The 24,768-nt window shown below is 49.8% G+C and overlaps 1 protein-coding gene across 1 annotated transcript in view; it reads left to right on the forward strand.

Annotated features, from left to right (window-relative positions):
- Window positions 1–24,768, forward strand: part of SCCPDH (saccharopine dehydrogenase (putative)) — a 345,431-nt gene that overhangs the window by 101,201 nt on the left and 219,462 nt on the right. The window contains exons 3-4 of the mRNA XM_078649033.1: window positions 11,709–11,789; window positions 19,761–19,890. Of these exons, the coding sequence (XP_078505159.1) occupies window positions 11,709–11,789; window positions 19,761–19,890 (211 nt within the window). The remainder of the gene's footprint in view (window positions 1–11,708; window positions 11,790–19,760; window positions 19,891–24,768) is intronic.

The following is a 24,768-nucleotide window of genomic DNA, read 5'->3' on the forward strand; positions in this document are numbered from 1 at the left end:
GAGAGGTTGGAATCTGTTTCCGGGTCTCGATCTCTAACACCCCGCGATGGGAGTCAGGAACACTGGAGCTGAATTCTTTGCGAGGAGGATGACAGCGTCTGGTCAGTGCGTCAGGCGGGGACTCGAATTCCTTCCGAACTTGCCTTGGCGAGCCGTATCGAGCTGTGTAGCCGAGCCGTGGTTTGCCATTGCAAGTGAAGGTATATTTATACCTTGAAGATGTTTAGGAATGCCAGTATTGACGTAAAAGGCGGGCAGAGGAACGTCATGAATGAACCCCTAAGGAATAGATGTTCATGCATAATAAATGAGTTCTTGGAGAAATTAATAATCCAAGCAGGGGAAGTCCTAAAGGCTTAAGAGTCTGGTTTTCCAAGACCTCGTTGTGACGTGGATGGACGGATGTAGGTGACCATGCCTGTATTTGGTTAGCCTGGGTAATGCCTAAATAAGGGTTGGATTTCTATGCCTAAATAAGGGCAATGAGAATTGTGCCTATATAAGGGCATAAATCGGGAAACCTATATACGGGTATCTAAATAGACACACAACACTTCGATTGTCAAGGAATAACCCCAGTAATAAAAACAACTTTAACAACTATAAGCAAGCCCAAGAAGCTTTTTAGGATCTCAACACAAATGGAAAAACAAGCAGCCTTGGATCAATTCTGGCTGAAGTTCATTTATGAAAGTAAAAATCCTAATTCAAACCAATTTTGGTCCCTCGTAAATAGGAGCCCACAAAGTACAAGTGGTTACGGTAGTGCAAATATCAGGGCGCTGTATGGAGTACGTTTTTATCACTTCACTTTTGGGACTTCATCATAAAAGATGCTTACACCAAACCCCTCAGTCCGGTTAACTTTATGATCGCACCTTCTGGGCTGGAGAGCCTGAGTTGAGCACAGCCCACAAAAAACTGACAGAAGAACCAATACATAAGGAATCAGCAAAAAAGAATGACATAATGCGAAAGACCACGGTGACACCAGAACACTTAAAAAATAAGATCTTGCGCTTGATAACGAAAGCCAGAGCTTAGGGAGCCCCAGGCCCAAATGGTCTCCCCCATGCCATGTTTAAATCCGATGTCAACCTATGGGCAGAATACCTGACCCCTTATTTCTCTACTGTAGACTAAATAACACCGTTACAGAGTCCTGGAGAGGTGCAATCATTCACCCAATCTACAAAAGTGGGAAGAGAAACAAGCCTAAAAATTATCGAATGATTGCACTTCTCGACGTGGAGTCAAAGTATTATGCAAGCATTCTATTGGAAGAGCTACAGGCCTGGGCCGAAAATCCCGTACACCTTCCTTTTAATCAGACGGGCCTCGTGGCTAACTCTGGTACTACAACCAATTTGTTAACATTAACAGTCCTGATGGAGAAAGCGACATTCCAACAAATCCAGCTGCATTGTTGCTTTGTAGACTTTAAAGCGGCCTTAGACCGTGTGCCCAGGGGTCTGTTATATCAGAAATTAAAATCGTGGGGCATATCCCTGCCTCTTCTACATGCAATAGTACAACTCCACAGGGAAACATGGATCAGAATCAAACTGGGTCAAGGCTCCCATGTCTCCGGGAAAAAATGAAACTGGTGTTAAACAAGGTTGCGTGTTGGCCCCACTTCTTTTTAATTTGTTTATATCCAATCTATCTCCAGTACTCGACAGTGTAAATTGCCACCCTTCTCAATTAGATGGAACTCGATCAGCAATTTGCTGTACGCCGATAACTTGGTGTTGTTAAGCCAAACAAAAGTGGGTCTCCAGAGGTTATTGGACGAACTGTTCCCTACACGACAAGAAATTGCCTAGAACTGTACTTGTCAAAAACCAAAACAATATCTTTTGGGAAGCAAAAGAGGTAAACAGAAAGGTGGTATTTTAATGACACAAAGCTAGAACCAACCTCCAGTTATAAATATTTGGGCATCTTTCTCGACACCAGATGTACATTCATCAAGCATAAAGAAGCGTTAAAAACCAAAGCCCTGTCGCTAGAAGCTGCTGCCGCAAAACTGTCAAAACAGCTACTTGGCCTGAGCCTAACTCCCATACTGAAAGTGACGAAGGCTAATGTAATCAATTCTTTGACGTATGGGCACGAGATCACTAAGGGAACAACCAGCACATTAATAAACAAACTAACAACTAAAATCTTTAAACAAGCTTTCCGGTGGTCAAGATCTGCCTCGCCAGCCTAAGTTAGACTTAAACTGGGACTACAAGATCACCATGGAGTAGAGGCCAGCACGCTTATAAAACTGTGTCATAGACTGTGCCGTGCTCGGGAGGGATCCCTGGAGACCCGACAGAAAAACCATACCAGCCAAATGTATCGGCAACTCCTGGATCGCAGTTTACAGCTATTAGGAGTAAAAGACCTCTGGGAATCAAATCCCAAGTACCCGGTGTTAAAGATCGCCATTAAAAAGACTGTTAGACGAAGGCGTGGCCAAGAGTGTCAAGATGGCGGTTGCACTTTCGTAGTGCTCCGGACCCCTCCGTCATCCGCTCTTGCATCTGTTGCCATCGAGGAGCGCCTACCTTCCCATGCCACTTACCTGTCTGTCCTGAGTCCTGTGCCTCCTTCAGTGACGGTCTGTGTGGTGCCCGGGCGCCGCGTGAGGCCCCTGCTGAGACCTTGGCTTAGCTGCATCCCCAAGATGGTGGCTCCGCTTCCCGGCTCCTCGGCCCGTCCTCCGGCTCGGATCTCCTCCTAAGGTCCTTGCACTGCGGCGATTCCAGGGGTCCGGTAGCGCTGTCCCAGCCAGCGCTGGAGGCGCTGTGTTTCCTCCCTCCTCCGGTGGTGTGTGCCCGGCTGGGCGAAGGGCGCGACGAGAGGAACGGAATCCTGCCCGCATTATCTCCTGGGGCGGAGCTCGTGCTGCGATGCCTGCCGCGACGGAGGCCTGGTGAGCGAAGCCTGCGGACGGGAGAGGCGGGTGTTGTCCCCCCCCCCGCCGCACCCACGCTGCCCTGCCTGGTGGGGGCTGCTGGGGCTGCGGCCTGGACCCCGTCCGGAGGCCAGGCGGGGTGACGGCCTTGATTGTCGGGCGGGCGTTGGTGGTGAGGGAGGGTGCCTTCCTCCTTCAAGTCCGCCTCCCACGCCGCCCTGCTGGACCTGAATTGCCACCGACGGGGGCCATGCTTGATTTGGGGCTGCTTTCCCGAGTGCCTGTTGCACACTGAGGATGGTGCATGGCCTGGAGGCGAACACGCCCTGCGTCACAGAGATAAACCCGGAAGTGTTTTCCCACCGAGTGCCTGCAGCGCTGCCTCGTGGGGGATTTCTGCTGCCCTGCTGCGAGCCTGACTCCGCCGCTGGTTTCAACGCGGGGATTCCACGGAGGCCTCGCTCCGCCACGGATTGGTGACTGTTGCTTCTCCGGCCCGAGGACGGGCGCTGAGGTCCACGCGTGGTGACTCCCCGGAATATTGACCTCGGAGGCCTGCAGGCCTGAGGCCCTGCAACGTCTACTGTGAGTACGGTGTACCCGCTGCTAGTGAGGATCTTCGGCGCTGCCTTGTGCGCCGAGTGGAGGTACCTGGCGCTGTGGGACTCTGCCTGAGGTTTCTGCGAGTGGCGGCGGTGGGCCCTGCTGTCCTGGTCTGCGGGTAGCGGCGCTGAGGAGCCCCACTGAAAAGAAGTCCGGGGACTTGTGGTCTGTTTTAGGTGACCCCCTGGTGCCTATGCTGGAGGCCCCGGGTGCCGCTGGCCCCCTGCTGGGGCTTGGAGGCAGCTGTGCTGGGCTGGTGCTTGCCCGGGCCTAGGTGGACTGCTTCCTGCGCCGTGGGCCCTGCCTGCTCTGGGCTCTGCTGGGGGTGTGGACAGCCACTAGGAGACATCACCACTGCCGTGGACGGCCATTGGGGGCGGGGGCCCCCCTCACATCAACCCCTGGGCCTGAACGATATCTCTGGAGGAGGAGGATCCGAGGAAGACATGTGGTGAGGCCTGCTGCTCGTCGCCTGCTCCTGTTGGACGTGGGCCCCGGCGAGCTTCAACGCCTTGGAGTGGTGGTAAGGAGTGGGGTTGCTACGGCATTAGGGTTGGGGTGGAGGACTCGACCGTCGGTCGGGAGGCAGGCGGGTGCGTGGGGGCCCTGGTCAGTGCTGCTTCCTTCCTTTCGCCCCGTCTCCTCCCCCTCTCCCCCACTTCCAGCACTTCTCCTGTGCCCTGCAGGCGGAGTGGACTTACCTGGCTGGGTCTCTCCCTCCCAGGCATGGCCCTGCCTGGTGCTGCGCTTCTGTGATCGTCTGTCCCTGCAGTCCCGGATCTGGCATTGTACCTGTGGACGCTGGGTGTGGTCAGGAATGGAGTCTGATTGGGGGGGGTTCTTGGGTGCCTCGTCCCCGCTGAGGGTGGAAGGTGGGCAGGTCGGACAGATCCGCGGGGGGCCCGAGGGCCAAGCCAAGATGGATCGATTCGCCACCCCAGGGGGAGGGGGTGTGCTGGGGGGGCGGGCAGGGGGCTTCTCCGTCCGCGGAACTGGCTGCCGTCCTCTGGGCCATCCACACATCCCAGACCTTGGTGGAGGACAATATTGCGGAAGTAAGGGTAGATTTGACTCTCATTGGGCAAGATCTTTGCAACGCAAATGCCCGGATTGAAGAGACTGAGTCCAGGATCTCCACTGTGGAGGACGACATGCAGCAACTTAAGGGGCAGGTGGCCCGTCTCCAGTCCCACACTCAAGAGTTGCATCGCCGGGCAGAGGATGCGGAAAACAGGTCCAGACGCAATGACCTCCGCCTGGTGGGCTTTCTGGAAGGGGCGGAGCAGGGCCGTACGGTGGAATTCCTGGAGAGATGGCTGAAATCGTGGGTCCCTGAAGGAGCCGTATCCCCTTGGTTCGTGATCGAGTGGGATCACCGGTCCCAGGCCCCCGGGCTGCTGCCGGGTGCTCCCCCCCGCCCTATTGTCATGCGGGTTCTTGATTTTAGGGACCGTGGTGCTGTCCTGTCCGGGGCCCGCAGGCAGCCTCGGCTCCTCCATGGGAATTATGCTATTATGATTTTTCCAGATTACACCCGTGAAGTCCAGGTCCAACGGCGCTCATTCAGAGAGGTCAAACAAAAGTTGAGGGCACTTAACGTTCAGTACCGGCTCCTCTTCCCGGCTCGTCTGGGGGGTGTCTGAGGGTGAGACGTTGTTCTTTGGTGGCCCGACGGAGGCCTGGACCTGGGCGGCAGGGGAGCGTCCTCTGCGGGCTAATGGTTGTGCCATGGGGGGGGGAAGCCGGGGCGGGCCGGGCTGCTCCGCTCCTCAGCCTCCCCGTAATCGGCCCCGCAGGCGCCGTGATCGGAGATCGGAGGCGGGCCCGCTCGGACTCCCCGCTGGGTTGCACACGGCAGCCTCCCCGGGCTGGGGAGGGAGCGTCGGAGGGGGGAGGCGTTCAGGTTCCTCTGGCCGACTGGATGACGGTGGAGGTGCGTCCCAGCCCTCCGTGATTGATCTTCCAGACACAGACCTCTCCTGTAGCCCGAAGCTGTTGAGGGACCCTGCCTGAACTGGTCTCTGCCCGCCGGGCCTTGCTTCGCGGCCGGAGACGGCGCAGTGTTTCTGATTTGTTCCTAATTTCCCGATGGTCTTTGTAATCACGCATCCGCTCACGAGGAGGGGTCCTCCACGCTTCCCCATTCCCAAGCGCTGTAGTTTGGTTGTTCGCCCTGTGTACTGGGTGCTGTTTGCTAGGGGGCCGACAGATGCTTCTGTTCCTGAAGTGTAGGATGGGGGGTGGGGGTGAGGGTGAGGGGGAATTTGGGATTGGTTTTCCCTGTATGTTGTTCTGTTTTGCATTGGTTTTTGTTTCAGCTATCACGGAATGCCACAACTAACCGGTGGGAGGGGTGGGTGTGTCCCCGCAGTGCGCGATCACATGCATCACCTTAGGCTCCTAGGTGCGACTGTACACTCCAAGCCACGCGCTCAGCTTAGACCAAGAGCAGTCTACCATGACAGATAACACCTCTCCTACGGGATCCCTCCACGTGTTGTCGTGGAATGTAAACGGTCTGCTGGACCGTCACAAACGTACAGCGGTTTTAAGGTACGCACAGCGTCTCCACATAGACATCCTCATGCTTCCGGAAATGCACCTTCTGGGTAACTGCTGCCCCTTCTTGGCTCGTTACAGCTACGACAGAGTATTGCACTCTGGCTTTTCCAGGGGCTCCTGAGGGGTTGCAATCCTCCTAAGGCGTGCATTGCCCTTTGTCCTCTCCCAGGTTGTGCATGACCCCCAAGGTTCATTTGTGAAAGTTTGTGGGTCGCCGGCTGGTACACCCCTCACTCTCATGTCGATATATGCTCCTCCCTCCTTGCTTGCATCCACCTTGGCACACACAGCTTCTTTGCTCCAAGACATGCTCGCAGGCAACATGGTCATTGCGGGAGACTTCAATTCAGTCGTAGCCCCTGCCCTCGACACATCGGGAACCCCTTCGGCTGCTCGGGCGGCGAGTGCGAAACAACTGCGTAAATGGTCTGAGTCTCTGGGGTTCTGTGATGCTGGCGCATTTGGCACCCGCGCACCATCCAATTCACGCATACATCCGCGGCCCACCATACCCAAGGGCGCATAGATGCGATCTTCATCCCCGCGCCCGATTGTTCACTGATTGCCGATGTCTGTATCCTCCCTGGAGGCATTTCCGACCACTCCCCGATACTCCTCAGTTCGGGGGCCCCCACTCCTGCGGCCCGTCAAACATGGAGGATGAATGCCTGGCTTCTCCAAGACAAAGGTTCCAAGAAAGAGATAGGGAAAGAGCTTATGCGATACTTTGATTCCAATGAGGGTTCGGTGGCATCCTCGGTTACTCTGTGAGACGCGGAGAAGGCGACCATCAGAGGTTTCGCAAAGCAGCAGCGTAAAAATCAGAGGCAAGCACAGCTGCAAGAGATCTCTGCCAAGGAAGCGCAGGCGTTTTGCTTGGAACAGCTCCTATCCACGTCAGAGGATGCTGCCCAGACTCGGCAATTGGCCTTTATTCGGGATGATACTAAGCAATTCGCCCTGGATGCGGCCAAGCTCCTCTGGAGGTCTTCGGTGGCAAGAGTTTATGTCTGGGGAGACAAGAACGGTACGATCTTACACAGGCTGGCCACATATCCCAGGGCGAACCGTATCATCTGGGAGGTGTTCGACACAGCCGGAGTGGTACACGGTGCTCCCAAGGCAATGGCAAATACCTTTGCCGCGTACTACCGGAAGCTGTATACCGCACAAGCCCCTGAACTGACCGTTGCTGCTCTCCTTGACCAGGGCGGGGTGTGCCTTCCTACGCTGGAGCAATCGGCCCAGAGGGATCTATAGCGCCCCATCTCCCTGAAAGAAATTGAGGAGGCGATCACTCTGGTCTTCCCGGATAACACCCCTGGTCCGGATGGCCTGCCGCAGGAATATTATGCGACCTACCAAGGCACTCTAGTGCCCCACCTAGCAAACTTATTTAAGGAAGCAGTGGACAGAGGTTTGTTTCTGCCGGAAACTGATATTGCCACCATTGTGGTTCTCTCGAAATCCCAGCCTCCCTCCCGATTGTGTGCAGAGTACCGCCCCATACCCCTCCATAACACCAAAATTAAACTATATGCTACCATTCTGGCCCAGCGGCTGAAACTCTATTTGGCCTCATTGGTGCACCCGGATCAATGCGGGTTCATGCCTCAACAGGGGACCCGCCACTGCCTCCGAAGACTGCAGCAGGCCCTGGCGTATCGACACCTGCTTACCCCTTACTTGGCCCTCCTGTCCATAGACTTTGAAAAAGCTTTCGACTCAGTGGACTGGGCATATCTACAGGGCGTGCTGGTCGAGATGGGGTTCGGACCCCACTTCTGTACTCTGGTCTGGGTCCTGTACGCCCATCTGGGAGCACGAGTCCTGGTTAATGGGGTACTGTCTGAGGCCTTCCCCATCGCCAGGGGCACTAGTCAGGGATGTCCCCTTTCTCCTTCGCTGTTCGCCCTGGCAATGGAACCCCTGGCGTCCCTGGTGCGGGCAGAGGACGGCCTCCATGGATGGGAATGGCCAAACACCGACGTGGTCAAGATCGCGTTATACGCAGATGATGTGCTTGTCTTCCTGTCCGACCCCGCCTCGTCCGGGTCACAGTGCCTCCGGATCCTGCATGATTTCGAGCGGGCCTCAGGGTTGGGGCGTCACCCCGGGAAGTCTGTCTTGGTCCCCTTTCATCTCTAGAGAGTGCTTCGATTGGCAGTCCACCATACCACTCTGGAGGCAATCCTTTAAATATCTGGGGATCTGGATCGCCCTCCTTCCCGACTTGGGCTGGTCCCTCAACGTGACCCCCTTGGTTAAGAAGGCTAAGGAGGATCTCCTCAAATGGAAAACGCTGCCTTTGAACCCCCTGGGGAGGGTGACCCTGTTTAAAATGATGATCCTCCCCAGGTTCCTTTGCGTCCTACAGCACACCCCCTTCTGGTTTCTAGGGCCTGGTTTAAGGAGCTTGACAGTCTAATTACTAAGTTTCTCTGGAGTGGAGGATGGGCACGGGTGGCTCTGTCTGCTTGTCAGATTCCCTCTTACGATGGCGGCATGGGAATGACGCACCTGTATTTGTATTTTCAGGCGGTACGCCTATTAGTGGTCCACGATTGGTTTAGTGGGAGTTGGTCGGATACAGCCTATAGGTTTGAATTGAGTGCACTGGGGATTACGGATATCCAAGCCATGCCATATGGGGAGTCTATTCCGAACCAACTACCTGATGTGACGCGCTCGGTGTCGCTGGCTTGGCGGGCCTCGCTCCGACACACGAGGTGGTTGGGGAAGCTAACCCAGTGTACTCCCCTTTGGCAGGGGGCTTGGTTTCGGGAGGTTAGTGGATTGCGGGGATTTAAAACTTGGGACCTTCTTTTTTTTTTTTTTTACTTATTTTTATTAGCATTTTGTCATTGAACAGTACCGATCATATCTTCAGTCTTGTAGACAATAACATGTACAATCAATCATTCACAGAGGGCCAGAGAAGAATATTGATGGCGCGTGAAGCGGGTCTGTATGATCCAAGTACCAGTAGCAACGAGAAAGGTGTGGGGTGTAAACCAGGGAAAGGAGCATGTAGGTGTCGAGTGCGGGCACGGTACAGGTTGGGTGATATGGGATGCAGTGGGTTGTGTAGTTGTATAGTAGTGCTGTTAGAGAGGGGGGCCTGCGTAGGGTCATCGGTGGGGTTCAAGTGGCTAGGGGGACAGGGTGTAGGATGTAACTGTGGGCAGCTCAGCCGAGCTGTTCGCAGGAGTGCAAGGCCCGTAGTCATGCCGGCATTAGGGGGTGAGGGGTGGCGGGATTGGACGGGTGAGCGTTCAAGTCTTCTTCGTGTGTCACTTGTTTAAAATGGTGCAACAGCATGGCCCACTCCATGGAGATGGGATGTTTACGGATCCCTTTAACCTCTTAAAACTTGGGACCTTATTGGTATCTCCCAGCTAGGGGACGTGTGGGCAAGGGGTCAGATGTTGTCCTTCCAGGAGCTCCAAACTTGATACTCCCTACACTCATCCCAGCTCTATAAATATCTGCAGTTGAGACATGCCCTCCTCAAACACATTGCGGGCAACACAAGGCTCCCCGAATACAGCCCCACCGAGGCTCAGACTCTGCTGGGAGACTTTGGTAGGGGGGGTCTCCCGAATCTACTGCACCCTAGTTAATAACACTCCCACATCTCTGGACAAGTTGAGGGACCAATGGGTGGACTGGGTGGGCCCCCTTGATGATGTAGACTGGCTCGATGCCCTTATGGCCCCCAGAATAGTCACTGTCTCCGCCTAACTCAAGCGGATTCAGTTATATTACTTACACACTGAGTAGCTGACTCCCCTGCGACTACGCAGCATGTACCAGATGTAAGCAGCCCCGGCCGACTTCCTCCATATGGTTTGGTCATGCTCCCGCTTGGAGCAGTTCTGGGGATCCATTGAAGTGGAGCTGACGGAGGTATTGGGCTGGGAGGTTCCCCACGATCCACGTCACTCTTTGCTGGGGATCTCTGATTGGCTGGATGGGTCCAGGAATGATAAGCGGCTTTACAACATAGCTATGATGGTGGCCAAGCAGGACATTGCGGCGGCCTGGATAAGCCCTGATCCTCCTACCCTGGAGAGGTGGCGAAGAGGGGTGGACTGGTGTGCTACCCAAGAAAAAACCATGTATAAAGCTAAGGGGCGTGTTAAGAACTATGGTAGAGTGTGGGGGAAATGGCTGGAGAGTCTGGATTAATTGGACTCGAGTTTCGACTAGGGTATTTTATGGGGATCGTGATTGGGGGGTATAGAGATGGTGTGAATTAACTTACATCTGTGATATCCGTGCATTGGCTGACTTGTTTTTATGTTTTAAAATCAATAAAAAATTGCTTTAAAAAAAAAATTCTGTGTTCCTTTCATTCAGACAGGGCAATACTGTCAAAAAGGAAATACGCCTGGGCTGTATTCTCCAATTTTAAACTAGGTGTTTAACTGCCCTACCTGCCCTATGCACTTTATTGGAAACAAAAGTTTTTAGCCCTGAGGATGGGTGACTGGCCCTTTTCAAAGAACCTTCCTGAATGGCGCCGTCCAGGTAGCAGTATTGAATGCTGGCTGTGTGGCTATCACTCGGAAGTAATGGAACACATCGTCTGTGTATGTCCTGCATTGCTCATGGCCAGACGGTCATTATTGCGGGATCAATGGATCAGGTTGGGAGTTCGATCCTGCCGCCAGTCAATAATGGCTGCTCTAAATCCTGACAACACTAAGTTGAACATTGAGCTCACGAAATTTGTTCACAAAGCGTCAAAACTACTGGAAGCCATAACTGCAACCAAACCCTCCTCATATTAGCATGGCGGCCGATTTAAAAGGCTCAACAATCGAATTAAAGACTATAATATCAGAAAACCAGAGTGAGGCCCTTCAGCAGAACAATAGTAATTTAAATCCCCCCATTGCTAATACTTATCATTGTCATTTTTATTGTACGAATTAGTCGTGTTTTAAATTGTAATGTTTTTTTTTACACCAATAAATAAAGTTATTACATTATTACCACTGAAAATACAGAGTAAAAATTATCACACAATAATATTGTCTGTTGGTGCCCATGGCATGGGTCATTAAGCCATTAAATGTTGCCTAGTTTCTCTTCCGTCTTTTCCCTGGCAGACAACATTGAAGCTTTGTGTGCACTGGGCTTGAAACATTAGGACACAGACATGGATCATCTAAGAACAGGCTTACTTGCCCATCCCTCTGTTACCTTATGCTGTGGTTTCCACCCAAACGTAGACCATATCTGAAAACACCCTATTGCACAAAACAGATGTATTCTCGAGATACTTGGCAAATCACAGTTTAAAAGTATACATATCACATCTCCTAACTTCTCTAAAATTGATAACCCCAGATTACAATTTTCTTATTTTGTGAAAACAAAATTAGATGTAAATTTCTGCAATTCATTGTATTGAAACCATATGTTAGTTCATTGATTTAGATTTGTACTATTTTGTAATATTGCTGAAAGAGTTGCACTATTTTGTAATATTGCTGATGACTAAAGCGAGGATCCGGTGCGGTGAAGGGCCGCATTTGTGGCAGGAATCACTGTGATGCATGTTTTTTTTATTTTTTGTTTTAGTCGATGGTCTTTGGCTCATCCGTGTTTTTCGGTTTGTTTACAGTACAGATTTTATGGAGAACCCGTGGTAAAAGCCTGTGTGGAGAACGGGACCAGCTGCATTGACATTAGTGGGGAGCCCCAGGTATGTAGGCTTACCTCTTGGTTAAGTGATGCACATACTATTATCTAACTGACCAGGTTTATCAAAATGAAATTATTGCCCTTAGATTTTTTTGCTTGCTGATATCATATTAAATACAAAAAATAAAAATGGTGTATGAACTCTGAGTTGTAGTGTTATCTGAAATGGTGTTTTTGTTTTGCTGATTTTCATTCAAACCGTTTGCTATTGCTATTCCTGAGCTGTTAATTTGGTGTCGGTGATGCTCTTTAATAATTCTAGTGGTTACAAGCCTTGCTCGAGCTGTAGGCAGCCACAGGGAAATGCCCTTTACACTTCAGAAGTGTAAATAAATGAGCGCAGTGAGGAATGGCTACAGGGCCTAGCACAGCCTACCCCAGGCAGCCAAACCCCGGGAAACATCATTTACCACGAACGCATTACCACGCGTTACGTTTACAACGGGTCACTTACCACGCAAACGTCTTTTCACCGCGGGTGCATTCCACGAACGTTTTTACAACGCAAGCTTCATTGCTTCCAGTCTTCGTTCCTTCGCTTCGTCCTGCGTGTATATCATTAGGAGAAAGGGACAATAAAAAGGGGGGGTTGGGGGGTCTCCCCCCCTAAAAAAAAAGCGGAATAAAAAAAAAAGAAAACTTTAGAAAAAAAACGCTATTCAGTGCAAATTGAGAGAAAGGAAAGAACCTCAACAACACCGTGGCGTGTACGTCAAAATAGAAGTCCTATCTCTATTTTGAAAGACGTGTTTTGACGCTGGTTATCGTAACGTAAATATGGCGGAGTACAGTCTTGCGTGCTCAAATGCTGCGTGGTAAAGACACATGCGTAGTAAAATACGCGTGGTAAAGCCATGCGTGGTACAGGTAAGCGTTGTATTATCATATATTCCCAAACCCCATGTGCACCGCCTTAAGAGTTGTACAGGATTGATATTAATACCGGGTGGGCCCTGATTCAAGCCTTGCCTGGTGAGGTGGGCAAGGTCTCTAACTAAAGACACTCCAACCTTTTCTAGGCAGGGTTACCATCGGTAATGTAATAAAAAGCCGGTCAATGATAGCCTTATTATTATTTTCCTGACCCTTTCGATATAGAAGGGAGTGATATTCCATATTCAGCTGTCTCCTTTTTAGAATGTGTCCATGCTTAGAGCGAGGTGGCTGCAGGGCCTGGTCAGTGGCCATGCCCTGAACCCACCTGCCACAGGCCAGTGCTGGATCGGGGAACCCCATTGGAGGTCCAGAAAGGGTTCCAGTGCCCTTGACAGGGGTTTGCGACCCTTGTCCTGAGTTTGGGAATCTTGCAGTAAAATCTGTTCTCTTATGACTTTTCCATTTTTATTTCTCACGTGGTCCCTGCTTCCAGTAATGGCTGCCGCAACATTTTCTTCAAGTTGCGGACAACTAGTCGGAGAACCTAGGGTTTCCGTCCTGACTTTAGGTTCACAGACTCAAAATGGATAACTGGAGAAAAAGCTCCAATTTCCAATCAGATGTGAGAATTTTTTGATTCATAAAATGGTTCAGATATCTCTATTTTGATTGACAGGTCACATGAATTTCATGCTCTTTCGAGTCACTTTTCTAACGCTAGTACATATGATAGAGACAATGATATAGTTTCTGTTGTTATTGATACGTCAGCATATATTTTGAAACGTCAACTGTTTATTTCCTAATAATTTTAGCACCATTTAAATCTGCAAGAAGCTTCCTAAATAAAAGGTTCTTTCCAGGTGGGCTCTGCATGGCAAGGTTCGTGCAGATCTGTCAAGCTAGGGGCAAAAAAAAACTAGCACTTGCAATGCAATAGGTCTCGCAGTTGTTAGAGTTTGAGCCATTGGCATTGTAAATGGCAATGTCTTTTATTTATATGTTGGTTTTTAAAACGTTAAATAAAAGGCATTGCCATTTACAATGCCAATAGGTTAAACTCTCGCAATTGGGAGACCTATTGCATTGAAAATGCTTGTTTTTAAAGAGTTTTATATAGCGCGAACTTGACCCGAATCGGATATCAGAGCGCTTTACATAGCACCAGTTGCATTACATGAGGACACATTCATTTCTAGGCAAGGGGAGATTAAGTGATTTGCCCAGAATCACAGGATGTTCAGCGTCACTGCCGAGACTCAAACCCAGTTCCCCATGTTCGAAGTCAACCGCCCTAGCCCTTAGGCCAACTCCTCTCCCATCCCAGACCCAAGAATGGTAAGTCTAGCTAGAATCCTAGCCTTTAACCCCTAAACACAACAAGAAAATGGAGGCCTGAATATGACATCCGGACACGACTCCTGAACTCTGCACACCTTCGAAAATCATCGGAACCAGCCGGGTCCAAAGCCTGCGTAAAGCTCCGACCCCTCTTGTGCTCACACTCCAGGGTGGGCAGGAGTAACGGATGCACCTACCTCTGTACATTTACACGTACGTTTGGAGTACAATCACATACTTTAGTTATTTCAAAGAATTCCAGGAGGACTCTGGTGCGTAAGCAGTTACACCTGTGTGAAAGTGTTAGGCCTGAAATTACTCATGCGTAAGTGTTCAGCAGGAGGGTGTTTGCACCTTTGTGTTTCTAACCCTCTACATGGACAAAGGGGGGAAATTGTTCTGCTCATGGAGAACCCCCATGACCTACTCCCCTATCGATGTTAAATGAGCCGCCTCCCAAAGGTGGATGGAGATTTACTCCTCCCGCTGACAGAAGTAAATCACCAACTCTCCTAAGGCTTGAGTAGGCCACGAGAAAGGTTGTGAATACGCCCATGTTCACAAGTGAGTGTGCGGTTACCGACGTTTCCACGCTTTTAGGTGTCCAAGGGACCGGAGTCATTCCTTTGTGGTGTTATGTGTGTGTAAATCGGTTTACAGGTGTAAATATCCAGTAGTTTTTTTTTAAACACAAAACGTGTATTTGCTCTCAAATCACGTCCAATGTGCACCTTTACACAGCTTAAGCGCCTTTGTGAATTAGGTTGTAAAGACCTAACCATCATTGTAACGACTTAATTTTACCCACATGCTAACACCATACTTTGGGCCTTGAACTATCCCTACACCTCACACTCACTTCAAAAGAAGTTTAAATTGAGTGCACTACGACACTGCTCAATATGCGCCCACAATATGGAATCTGTCAGCCTTTCTTGATGCCTGCGCTGCTGGAAAGACCAGCTCCTGGTTACAGACGACACTCACTGGCGCGGAGTTATTTTAATATTAATATCCACGGTATATTTCGATTATGCTATTTTCCCTACCTCGGGACAATGCAGGGATGTCTACTTTTGTTTGTGTGTGCACGAGGTTGTGCCCATGTCTTTCATTAGGAAATAAAAATGTTATGTAATTGACTGATGGTGTGACGCGATCCACACCAGACCGGACTCTCTCTTCGCCGTGACCACCAGGAGGAATAATAAAGAAACTCACTGTTAAGGGTAACTTTCTCGGGAGGATAACGCGCGGAGCAGGCCCTGCCGGGCAGATTCCCGACAGTGTACAGCAACCTCTGCAGTGGATCCTCCGCCCACTGAGATGCCCAGTGAGTTTGCCTGATGCACTGACACATAGCTGTGGGAAGAGGCAGGTCTCCTGTTTGTGTGACTACTACACACACTCTCTTGGTGACACCGGAAGAACGTCTGTTCATTGGCCTCTCACGGCAGTATCTTCTCCGAAGATATGTAAATACTCCTCGTAGCAGGGGGCAATAGACCCTCACGGGGCGGAAACAGGATACTGAATCCCGCCCCTCCAGGACTCCCTGACCTGCCTCATGGTTGCCAAGGCGATATTTCAAGAAATATTGTCGTGATACCGTAAGGCAGGTCATGGAGTCCTCGAGAGGCGGTATCCAGAGCAGACAAATCTGCAAAACAGGAGCTTTTTCCAATGGCAGGCCTCCGTTTCGAGAGGCCTGCCAATGTAAAAAAGGGGCGTGGCTTCATGCCGTATTGAAAACCCCTCCTGACAATATCTCTTTGCCTGCTACAGTGCATGCGCTGCTAGCAGGCTTCGACCTAAAAAGGAGGGGGTTTCAAACAAAGTGACATTCCTCATCTTAACTCCCATCAGATTCTTTGCTTTCTGAAATAGAAAAACACGGCTGAACCCAGTTGACGAATTGCACCTGACTTGCTGTGAAAGTAGACATTTACTCAATCAAGTGCATGTGCTTGGTTTTAGAGTAAGGGCCCAAATTAAATGATTGCGCTCAGGGAACTCTGCTGCAACAGCAAAAAAGTTCCCAGCCAACATTATGGTCTTTCCGCCTAATTTAGAAGAGCTTGTTCTGATGAAGAAGGGACCATATGAGGTTTGGCTATATGTCTCCCCCCCCTAATTTAGATGGGTGGATATACAGCCGTTTTTCAATGCCTATCTCTGCCTGGAAAAGCCTTGAAGTGCTCAGTGCTCCCACTGCCATGGCTTGAAACTCCCATGGTGAGGGGGGCGTTGTTGTTTTTTATTTTCAAAAATAAAATTACACTTTGAGATTTTCTTTTTGAACATAAAAAATATTGTAAGTGTGCCGTACTGCTTTGGCATGTTGCCGGAGCCATATGTAAAGCTTACAATGCATTGGCAGGAACCGTCATCAAGGCGGTTCCTGTCAATTATAGAAATGTCCTTCCAGGCCAGCAGACTCTTTGCTCTCTGATATAGAAAAACACTGTGAACCCAGTTAACAAATTGCACCTGACTTGGTGTGAAAGTAGCACTTTACTCAAGAAGTGCATGTGCTTGATTTTAGAGTAAAGGCCTGATTTAAATGTTGGCGCTGAGGGAATTCTGTTGCAGCGGCAACAAAGTTCCTTCCCAGCCAACATTATGGTCTACCGGCCAAATTTAGAAGAGCTTGCTCTGACGAAGAAAGGACCATCTGAGGTTTGCCTATATGTCTGCCCTCCAAATTTAGATGGGTGGATATACAGCCATTTTCAAGGACCTGGCTTTTTGCCCATTCCCGCCAGATAAAGCCTTGAAGTGTTTTTTATTTTCAAAAAGAAAATTCCACTTTGAGGTTTTCTTTTTGAACATAAACAACATTGTCAGTGTGCCGTACAGTTCCAGCATGTTGACGGAGCCATGTCAAACTTACACTGCATTGGCAGGAACCGTCGTCACAGCGGTTCCTGTCAATGATAGCAATGTCCGCTAGGCCAGCAAACATTTCTAAATTTAGGGGGTGGCACTTCTATCAGGGTAGCAGAGAAATTGCCTGCCTGCCAAAATATAAATCAGACCCAAAGTCAGTTAAGTAGTTTTTAAGAAATTAGCTTTAGAAAAGTGGTTTTCTAGGCCTTTGATTGACCCTCGCTGTTTATCAAGATAGTCCAGTATAAAGAAATAGAGAGTAACCCTTAAACCACAAGGGAACAGGGTAAGTTGCAGTACTAAAATCTGAGGGTTCCCTTGGTTGAACTCTACCTGTTTCAATCAACTCTTAAAACAACTGTAGTTCCTCATTCATTCTAATAACTCATGATCAAAACTTCCATCAATCATACTGCATTTCACTCAAAGCCCCTTAGTATAAGTAGAACCACAAAGGCACTTCACAATCTAGAAATTATTCAGCTTTACAGTGCAAAGGTATATATTACACTTAGGGGTCGATTCCGATTTGGGAAAAACCGCTCCGAATAGTCGTTTGGAGCGTTTTTCCCGTACGAATCGTACCCTGCAATGTCCCGCGTACGTACGTCGAAGTACGATTCGTACCAGGAGCCGGACTCCGTACGAATCGTACAGAGACCGTATGACTTGAATCCCCGTACGAGTCTCCATCAGAACCCGCTGTACGCGAGATCTGTACGGCTCACGGCTGGTTTATACAACCCAGCAAGTACGATACGTGTCGGGTACGCACCGTACAACCCTTTTTTTACGGGAGCTGAAAACAGCCGTAAAAGCAGAGTTCGTGCCGAAACAGGTACGGGACGCCCCCCCCCCCGGGTACGGTGCATACCCCCATGATCGCAGGGGTACGCCCCGTACACCCAGCGTACATGGGGTACGGTGCGTCCCCCCATGATCGCAGGGGTAGGCACCATACCCCATGTACGCAGTGTGTATGGGGCGTACCCCTGCGATCATGGGGGGTACACACCGTACGATGTGTATGTGATTGTGCGCTTTTCCATACGAATCGCCCTTACCTGACGTGGACCGTACGGATCGCGTCCCGATGCCCCGGTCCGGATACGATTCGTACGGACGATTATTTTACCGGATCGGAATCGACCCCTTAGTGTTTATTTTAAAAGCAATATCAACATACCGAGTGCTTGAGAGGCTTGAATTATGGCCCAGCAGCATTAGATCTAAAGTGGCTTATTTATTTTGGTCAGGTGGACCGTCCATGTGAATTACCTACAAGGAAAGTAATATGTGGAGAATAAGAATATCTCTGGCGAGTGATAATACGCCTTAGACACCTTATTGAAGGGTGAGTACACAAGAGGTTAAAAATCATATAATCAGATTGAGGTAAAACTAAAATGATCTGTTTCCTCAATTCTAGAGATAGAACAATGGCGATAGCTGACTGCAGTTTCTTTGAAGTAAAGGACAGGGAAACTAGTAAAAGATTATTAAGGTATGCTCAGGCGATGATCCACAAATTAAGAATGGTTATAAGTGAGAATGCAAGTTTAGAGCTCAATAAATGCGTGAATGTAAAGACTTCTTTGGTTTTCGAGCAAGTATGTAGTTGTGCTTTTGTTCTAAAGACTATAAGTGGAAGCCACAAATAAGCACAGGAGGATATATTCTTTCTGCCTCTCTAGGAGAAGCAATTATGATATTTGCACAGTGATATAGATTCAAGCAATGATGCACCGATGTGTATTATGTAAACGTTTGCCGAGGTACACTAGTGATATTGTTTAACCGCATGCGCGCTAGCGGTTTTCCCGCTGCGCGCTGCGATTTAAAAAACCCGCGTTACGTGACGAGCTCAGCTTGTCGTACGCGTAGCGCAGGTTACGCCCATGACGAGCTGAGCTCGTCATGAGCGTAGAAGGGGTTAAAAAAAAAAATCACAGATTATTGTGTTTTTAACTGTCCTGAGGGAGGTGGTGCAAAAGCAGGATCCACCGAAACGCGACGACAAAACAAAACCTCTGTGGTTTTAATTAAAGCATTTATGTATATGTTTTTATGAAATATTGATGTTTTTTGATTTTGAATTGTGTAATGTGACAGGATATTAAATTGGCATATGTACATTTGATGGATACATGCAGATGTTTTAAATAATTTTCAAACAACATTTAAAAAAAATAAAAATAAACACTAAGTGTAATATATACCTTGGCACCGTAAGGCTGAATAATTTCTAGATTGTGAAGTGCTTTGTGGTTCTACTTATACTAAGGGGCTTTGAGTGAAATGCAGTATGATTGATGGAAGTTTTGATCATGAGTTATTAGAATGAATGAGGAACTACAGTTGTTTTAAGAGTTGATTGAAACAGGTAGAGTTCAACCAAGGGAATCAAGATAGTCCATCCTTTAATCCATGGTGTGTCCACAATCCCAGTTTTAAAACACAAATTGATCTAAGTGGTAAAGGGAGCTGTTTCTATGTCCATTACAAATCATTAAACCGGGCCCACAGGCTTGAAATAATCTAGAACTTCAAGAGAAATATTGTGTCTGCATTACAGTAGCAAAAACTAGAAGCTTGACGGAGCAATAGGAATCATCATCTAACACCCACCGGTTCAGGTGGTGAAGCCCCAAAGGGCACTCCCTTTATGTAAAATCAATTTCACCTGCCATAACTAAACGTTGTGGCTATAATCACCCTGTGTTTAATATTACTTTTGTATTGATTTAAGATTGTGTCCATTTTTAAATAAGTTACATTTTAAGGGGTTTATAAAACATGGACATCTCTAAAGTGTGCACAAAATATGTGTATCGTTTTTTAATGTAACATTCACATTTTTATTCAGTTTCTTGAAGGGATGCAGTTCAAATATGACAGCCAAGCTGCTGATAAAGGAGTATATATCATCGGTAGCAGTGGTTTTGACTCAATTCCAGCAGATATGGGTGTACTTTTTACCCGCAACAGTTTGAAAGGTAATTCATTTCCTTTGAATTGGTGTTTGCACATAATTACTTTGCACATGTAATATACCTCAAAATGCTACGTTGGTCGACATATACAAGTATTTTCAACTAGGTAGGTGACATGTAAAGTATTTGGATTATCTTCTCTGATTTTAGTCCATGGTTATATTGCAATGCAATATATCAGACAACTTTTTCAACCACAGTCTGTGGCAGGATGTACTACTGATGTGTGTTTCTGCCTTGGAACTACATGTTCGAGGCATGTGGGCTGCTAAATTCATAGCTATTGCATAGATCGCCGCCTAGTGTTGGGTCCAGATGATTGCACATTGTTGTCCTGGAAGAGTCTTCGAAGTCTCACGAGATAGGTGGCTCCTCCCCTGGACTACAGTGCGCATGGGCATCGACTCCATCCCCAGATTGTTTTTTTCCGCCATTGGGTTCGGATGTGATTTCGACGTCTCCTAGTCGGAATCGAATAAAACTACTTCTAAGGCCAAAAGGCCTTTGTTACCTCGTCGGTATTGTTCGCGTTCGGTCTCGTGCTTCATCCGACTCTAGGAGTCGGTCTTCTACGGAGTCGAGTAACTCTTCGGACATCGAGGCCCTGTCGTCGCAGCAAGACCCCGACGAAACTACGATGGAACGGAGTCCGTTCAAGTTCTGCCCCGTGTGTGGTTCAAAGTACCCACACATCGACGTGCATCCAGTCTGTAACAAATGCCTCTCGCCGCAACACGACGAGGCCAGCTGTATGGCCTGTTCGAAGTTCAGGTCGAAGAAGACGCTCAAGCTTCGGCGCGCGGCGCGCCTTGAGGCCCGGCGAGCGGCTCCGGCACCCGACGACATCTTCGACGACCCCGAGGCAGAAGGCCCAAGCCATCGTCTGCAGATTTCACCACCATCGACGGAGGTCGAGGCCGATTCCGGAGAACCCGTTGAGGGCCAGGACCTGGAATACGTCGAGGAGGTAGGGGACGACGAAGAAGTTTATGGGGCCGCGGAAGATAGCTCGGAGGAAGAGCTATGCCCCGAAGGTTACATGACTCAGGCTCAGGTCACGGGATCGCCACTCGGCCTTACCCACGACCCTGCACCGCAATCCACGGCCCCGCCTTCTGGCCCGGCCACGGACACATCAGCGGAGCCGCCATTGCGCATATCGAAACTGAAACCTTTGGATTCGACCACAACAAAGATGGCCGACGTACCATCGAAACAGAAGAAGCCTGCTACGTCATCGGCTCCGTCGCCTTCAGTGGCTCCGAAACCGAAGAAGGCTGTCGAGCCGGCACCGCTACATACGGTGGCCAAGGAGCCGACCTCAAAGAAGGTCGTCGACCACGTGTCGAGTACGGTTGCTCCACCAAAGTCCATAAAGACTGTCGAACAACCATCGGACGAGACTGCGCCGCCGACAGGCAAACTTCCGGTCGGAGCGCAGTCGACGAAGGGCCCCGAGCCGAAGTCCGGAGGCCCTACGCAACGGCACAAAGAAGCCGGTCCAAAACCAACGGCATCGGCGCATAAGCCTAGGAAGGAGGCCCGAACCATTGGGGTCGAAGATGCGTCGGAGGCTCCAGTACGCACGGACACCTCGTCGACGCTGGGGTCCTCCGATGGTGACGGGCATGGGTCATCGGTAACTAAACCCTCCGCTTCCTTCACGAAGCAAGTCACCGACTCCCTCAAACGGATTCGGGAGAAGACTTTGCCGTCGACGACTCACACGCCGTCAGCCAAAAAATTGGTGGACGCACAGAAGAAGACTCCTACGCAGATCCTCTACACTCTGCCGCCGAGGGTGGCACCGAAGGCCTTTGCACCCCGGTCGGTGTCAAAGGACACAGAGGCCTCACAACACTCGATGCTAAGTGGCCATTTGAGTCAACATCAAGCTTCAGAAGGACAATCTGAACATTATATCGACGCCGATACGGGAAAATTGACACTCTATAAGCGAAAGATTACTTCCCAACCATTGGAATCATATGTCATACCTCTGAAGAAGAAAAGGCCAGCACAGGACCTTCCTGCCCTTGTTGAACCTATTCATCCTCAACCAAGGAGGAGCCCATCACCCTCTCCCAATGCTTCAGGGGGAGATGACGATGACCAGGATGACCAGTACAATTTCCCAGATAACAATGACCCTGATGAGCAACAGGACTCATGGGTGGACACTGGTGACCAGGGCGGCCAACAAGTGGTACAGGACCCCCCAGGTTTATGGTGTACGGACATCCCCAACTGAGGATTCAGCGGCATTCAATGCCTTGATTGAACGGGCGGCTGCAAATCATAATGTGGACATGCATGCCGACCCGTGGAAGAAGATTTTTTGTTTGACACAATTTCTCTGCCGCAGAAAAAACTGTTAAAACGCTTCCAATGCTAAAAGGTGTCCTCAAACATGCACCGGAAATCTTTAAGGAACCAACCAGGGCAAGAATGGTGAACCCACGTATTGAAAAGAAATACAGACCGGCACCTGGAGACCCAGCATATATTCGGGGACAGTTGCCTCTAGACTCTTTGGTGGTCGCCAATGCCCGCAAACGGGCGAACTCCCAGACGACAGGTGAAGCTCCTCTCCCAGACAAAGAGTCGAAAGTGCTAGAGGCGTCTGGTAAAAGGGTGGCTGCACAGGCAGCCAATATCTGGCGCATATCGAACACACAAGCACTGTTGGCACGATATGATAGGGCGCATTACGACACCCTAGAGCAGCTCCTTCAACACCTTCCAGATGAGTTTAAAGAGGCAGCTGAGATGCTGATACAGGAGGGCAAGCTCATTTCAAACGCTGCAATTAAGTGTGCGCTTGATGTTGCAGATACAGCGGCTAGAGCAATTAACACTAGCGTGATGTTGAGGCGTCAAGCATGGCTTCGCATATCAGGGTTTAAACCTGACATTCAAACAACAATACTCAACCAGCCCGTTAATCCCGACAGACTGTTTGGCCCGGACGTTGACACCACCCTCGAGAAGATCAAAAAAGACAATGAGACAGCTAAATCCATGGGGGCGCTTCAGTCTCAGCAATTCAGGGGGAGCACTTTTCGTCGCTCAAGTACCCGTGGTGTTACCAGAGGACACTTGGCACAGCAGACGCATTTCACCAAAGGTGGCGCGCAGTCCTCGTACCCCAAGCAGGGTAGAGGGGGTTACAGAGGAAACAGTGCCAAGGGCAGGGGCAGAGGCAACAACAACTCCCGTTCCTCTGCCGCCAACAAACAGTGACTCTCTGTCACTGCCCCCCGACCATCCAACACCTGTCGGGGGGAGACTCCAGCAGTTCCTGCCAGTCTGGACGTCCATCACCACAGACAGGTGGGTGAGAAAACTTATCCAATACGGTTACTGTTTGGAGTTGACATCCACTCCACCCAACATTCCCCCAAGACAACGTCCTATGTCGGAAGAGCACTTGCACTTATTGCAGCAGGAAGTTCTTGTGATGCTACAAAAGGGCGCAATAGAGCTCGTACCAGTGGAGGAGGAAGGAACAGGGGTCTATTCCCTGTACTTCCTCATCCCGAAAAAGGACGGATCCCTCAGACCCATTCTGAATCTACGCCCCCTCAACCTGTATATCCTATCAGAACATTTTCATATGCTAACACTGCAGCAAATTCTTCCCCTGCTAAACCAAGGGGACTTCCTAGCAACCTTGGACCTCAAAGATGCTTATTTCCACATACCACTCCACCCCTCCCACAGAAAATACCTCAGGTTCACCATTAAAAACAGGCATTTTCAGTTCAAAGTCCTTCCCTTCGGAGTGACCACTGCCCCCAGAGTGTTCACCAAGTGTCTGGCGACAGTAGCGGCGCACCTCAGGAGACAAAATATACATGTCTACCCTTACCTAGACGACTGGCTGGTTCAAGCAAAGTCGGAACAACAGTGCGCCGCACACATGTCCCACACTATTCACCTCCTTCACAGTCTGGGGTTCTCACTGAACTACCCAAAGTCGCACCTTCAGCCTTCTCACGTGCGGCAGTATCTGGGTGCGACAATAAATACTCTGACTGCTACAGCTCAGCCAAACCAAGCGAGGATCGACAGCATTCAGACGCTCATCCAAAGGTTCAGACCGCAACACTCCCTACCAGCGAGAGTGTTCATGCAGTTGATAGGCATGATGGCCTCCTGCATCTTCATAGTCCCGCACGCAAGGCTGCATATGCGTCCGCTCCAAGAATGCTTGGCACATCAGTGGACTCAGGCTCAAGGACAGTTGAAAGACCTAGTGTTGGTGACCGGTCGGGCATACAACTCTCTGCTTTGGTGGACTCCACACAACCTTTGCAAGGGCCGACCGTTCCAAGAGCCTGTGCCACAGATTATCCTAACGACGGACGCATCTCTCCAGGGGTGGGGAGCTCATGTGCTCCACTACACGGTGCAGGGACTGTGGTCAACGCAGCAACAAAAGATGCACATCAACTACCTGGAGTTGATGGCGATCTTCATGGCGCTCAAGTCCTTCAAAGTACATCTGTGCAACAAGGTCGTGTTGATCCGGACGGACAACATGACAGCCATGTACTACATCCAAAAGCAGGGAGGGACACCCTCTCCACAGCTGTCTCATCTGGCTCAGAGCATGTGGAAGTGGGCCATTGAAAGGAACATCTTCCTCATGGCGTAACACCTCCCAGGCAAGGACAATCAGATGGCGGATCTGCTCAGCAGGTACAGCCATCAAATGCACGAGTGGGAGATACATCCATCAGTACTCTACCCGTACTTCCAGCAGTGGGGTCATCCGGAGATAGACCTGTTTGCCACAAGGGAAAACGCAAAATGCCAAAGCTTTGCCGCCAGGTTCCCTCACCCACAATCGCAGGGCAATGCGATATGGATGAACTG

Source organism: Lissotriton helveticus, chromosome 6 (assembly GCF_964261635.1).
Source record: "Lissotriton helveticus chromosome 6, aLisHel1.1, whole genome shotgun sequence".
NCBI classification, from domain to species: domain Eukaryota; kingdom Metazoa; phylum Chordata; class Amphibia; order Caudata; family Salamandridae; genus Lissotriton; species Lissotriton helveticus.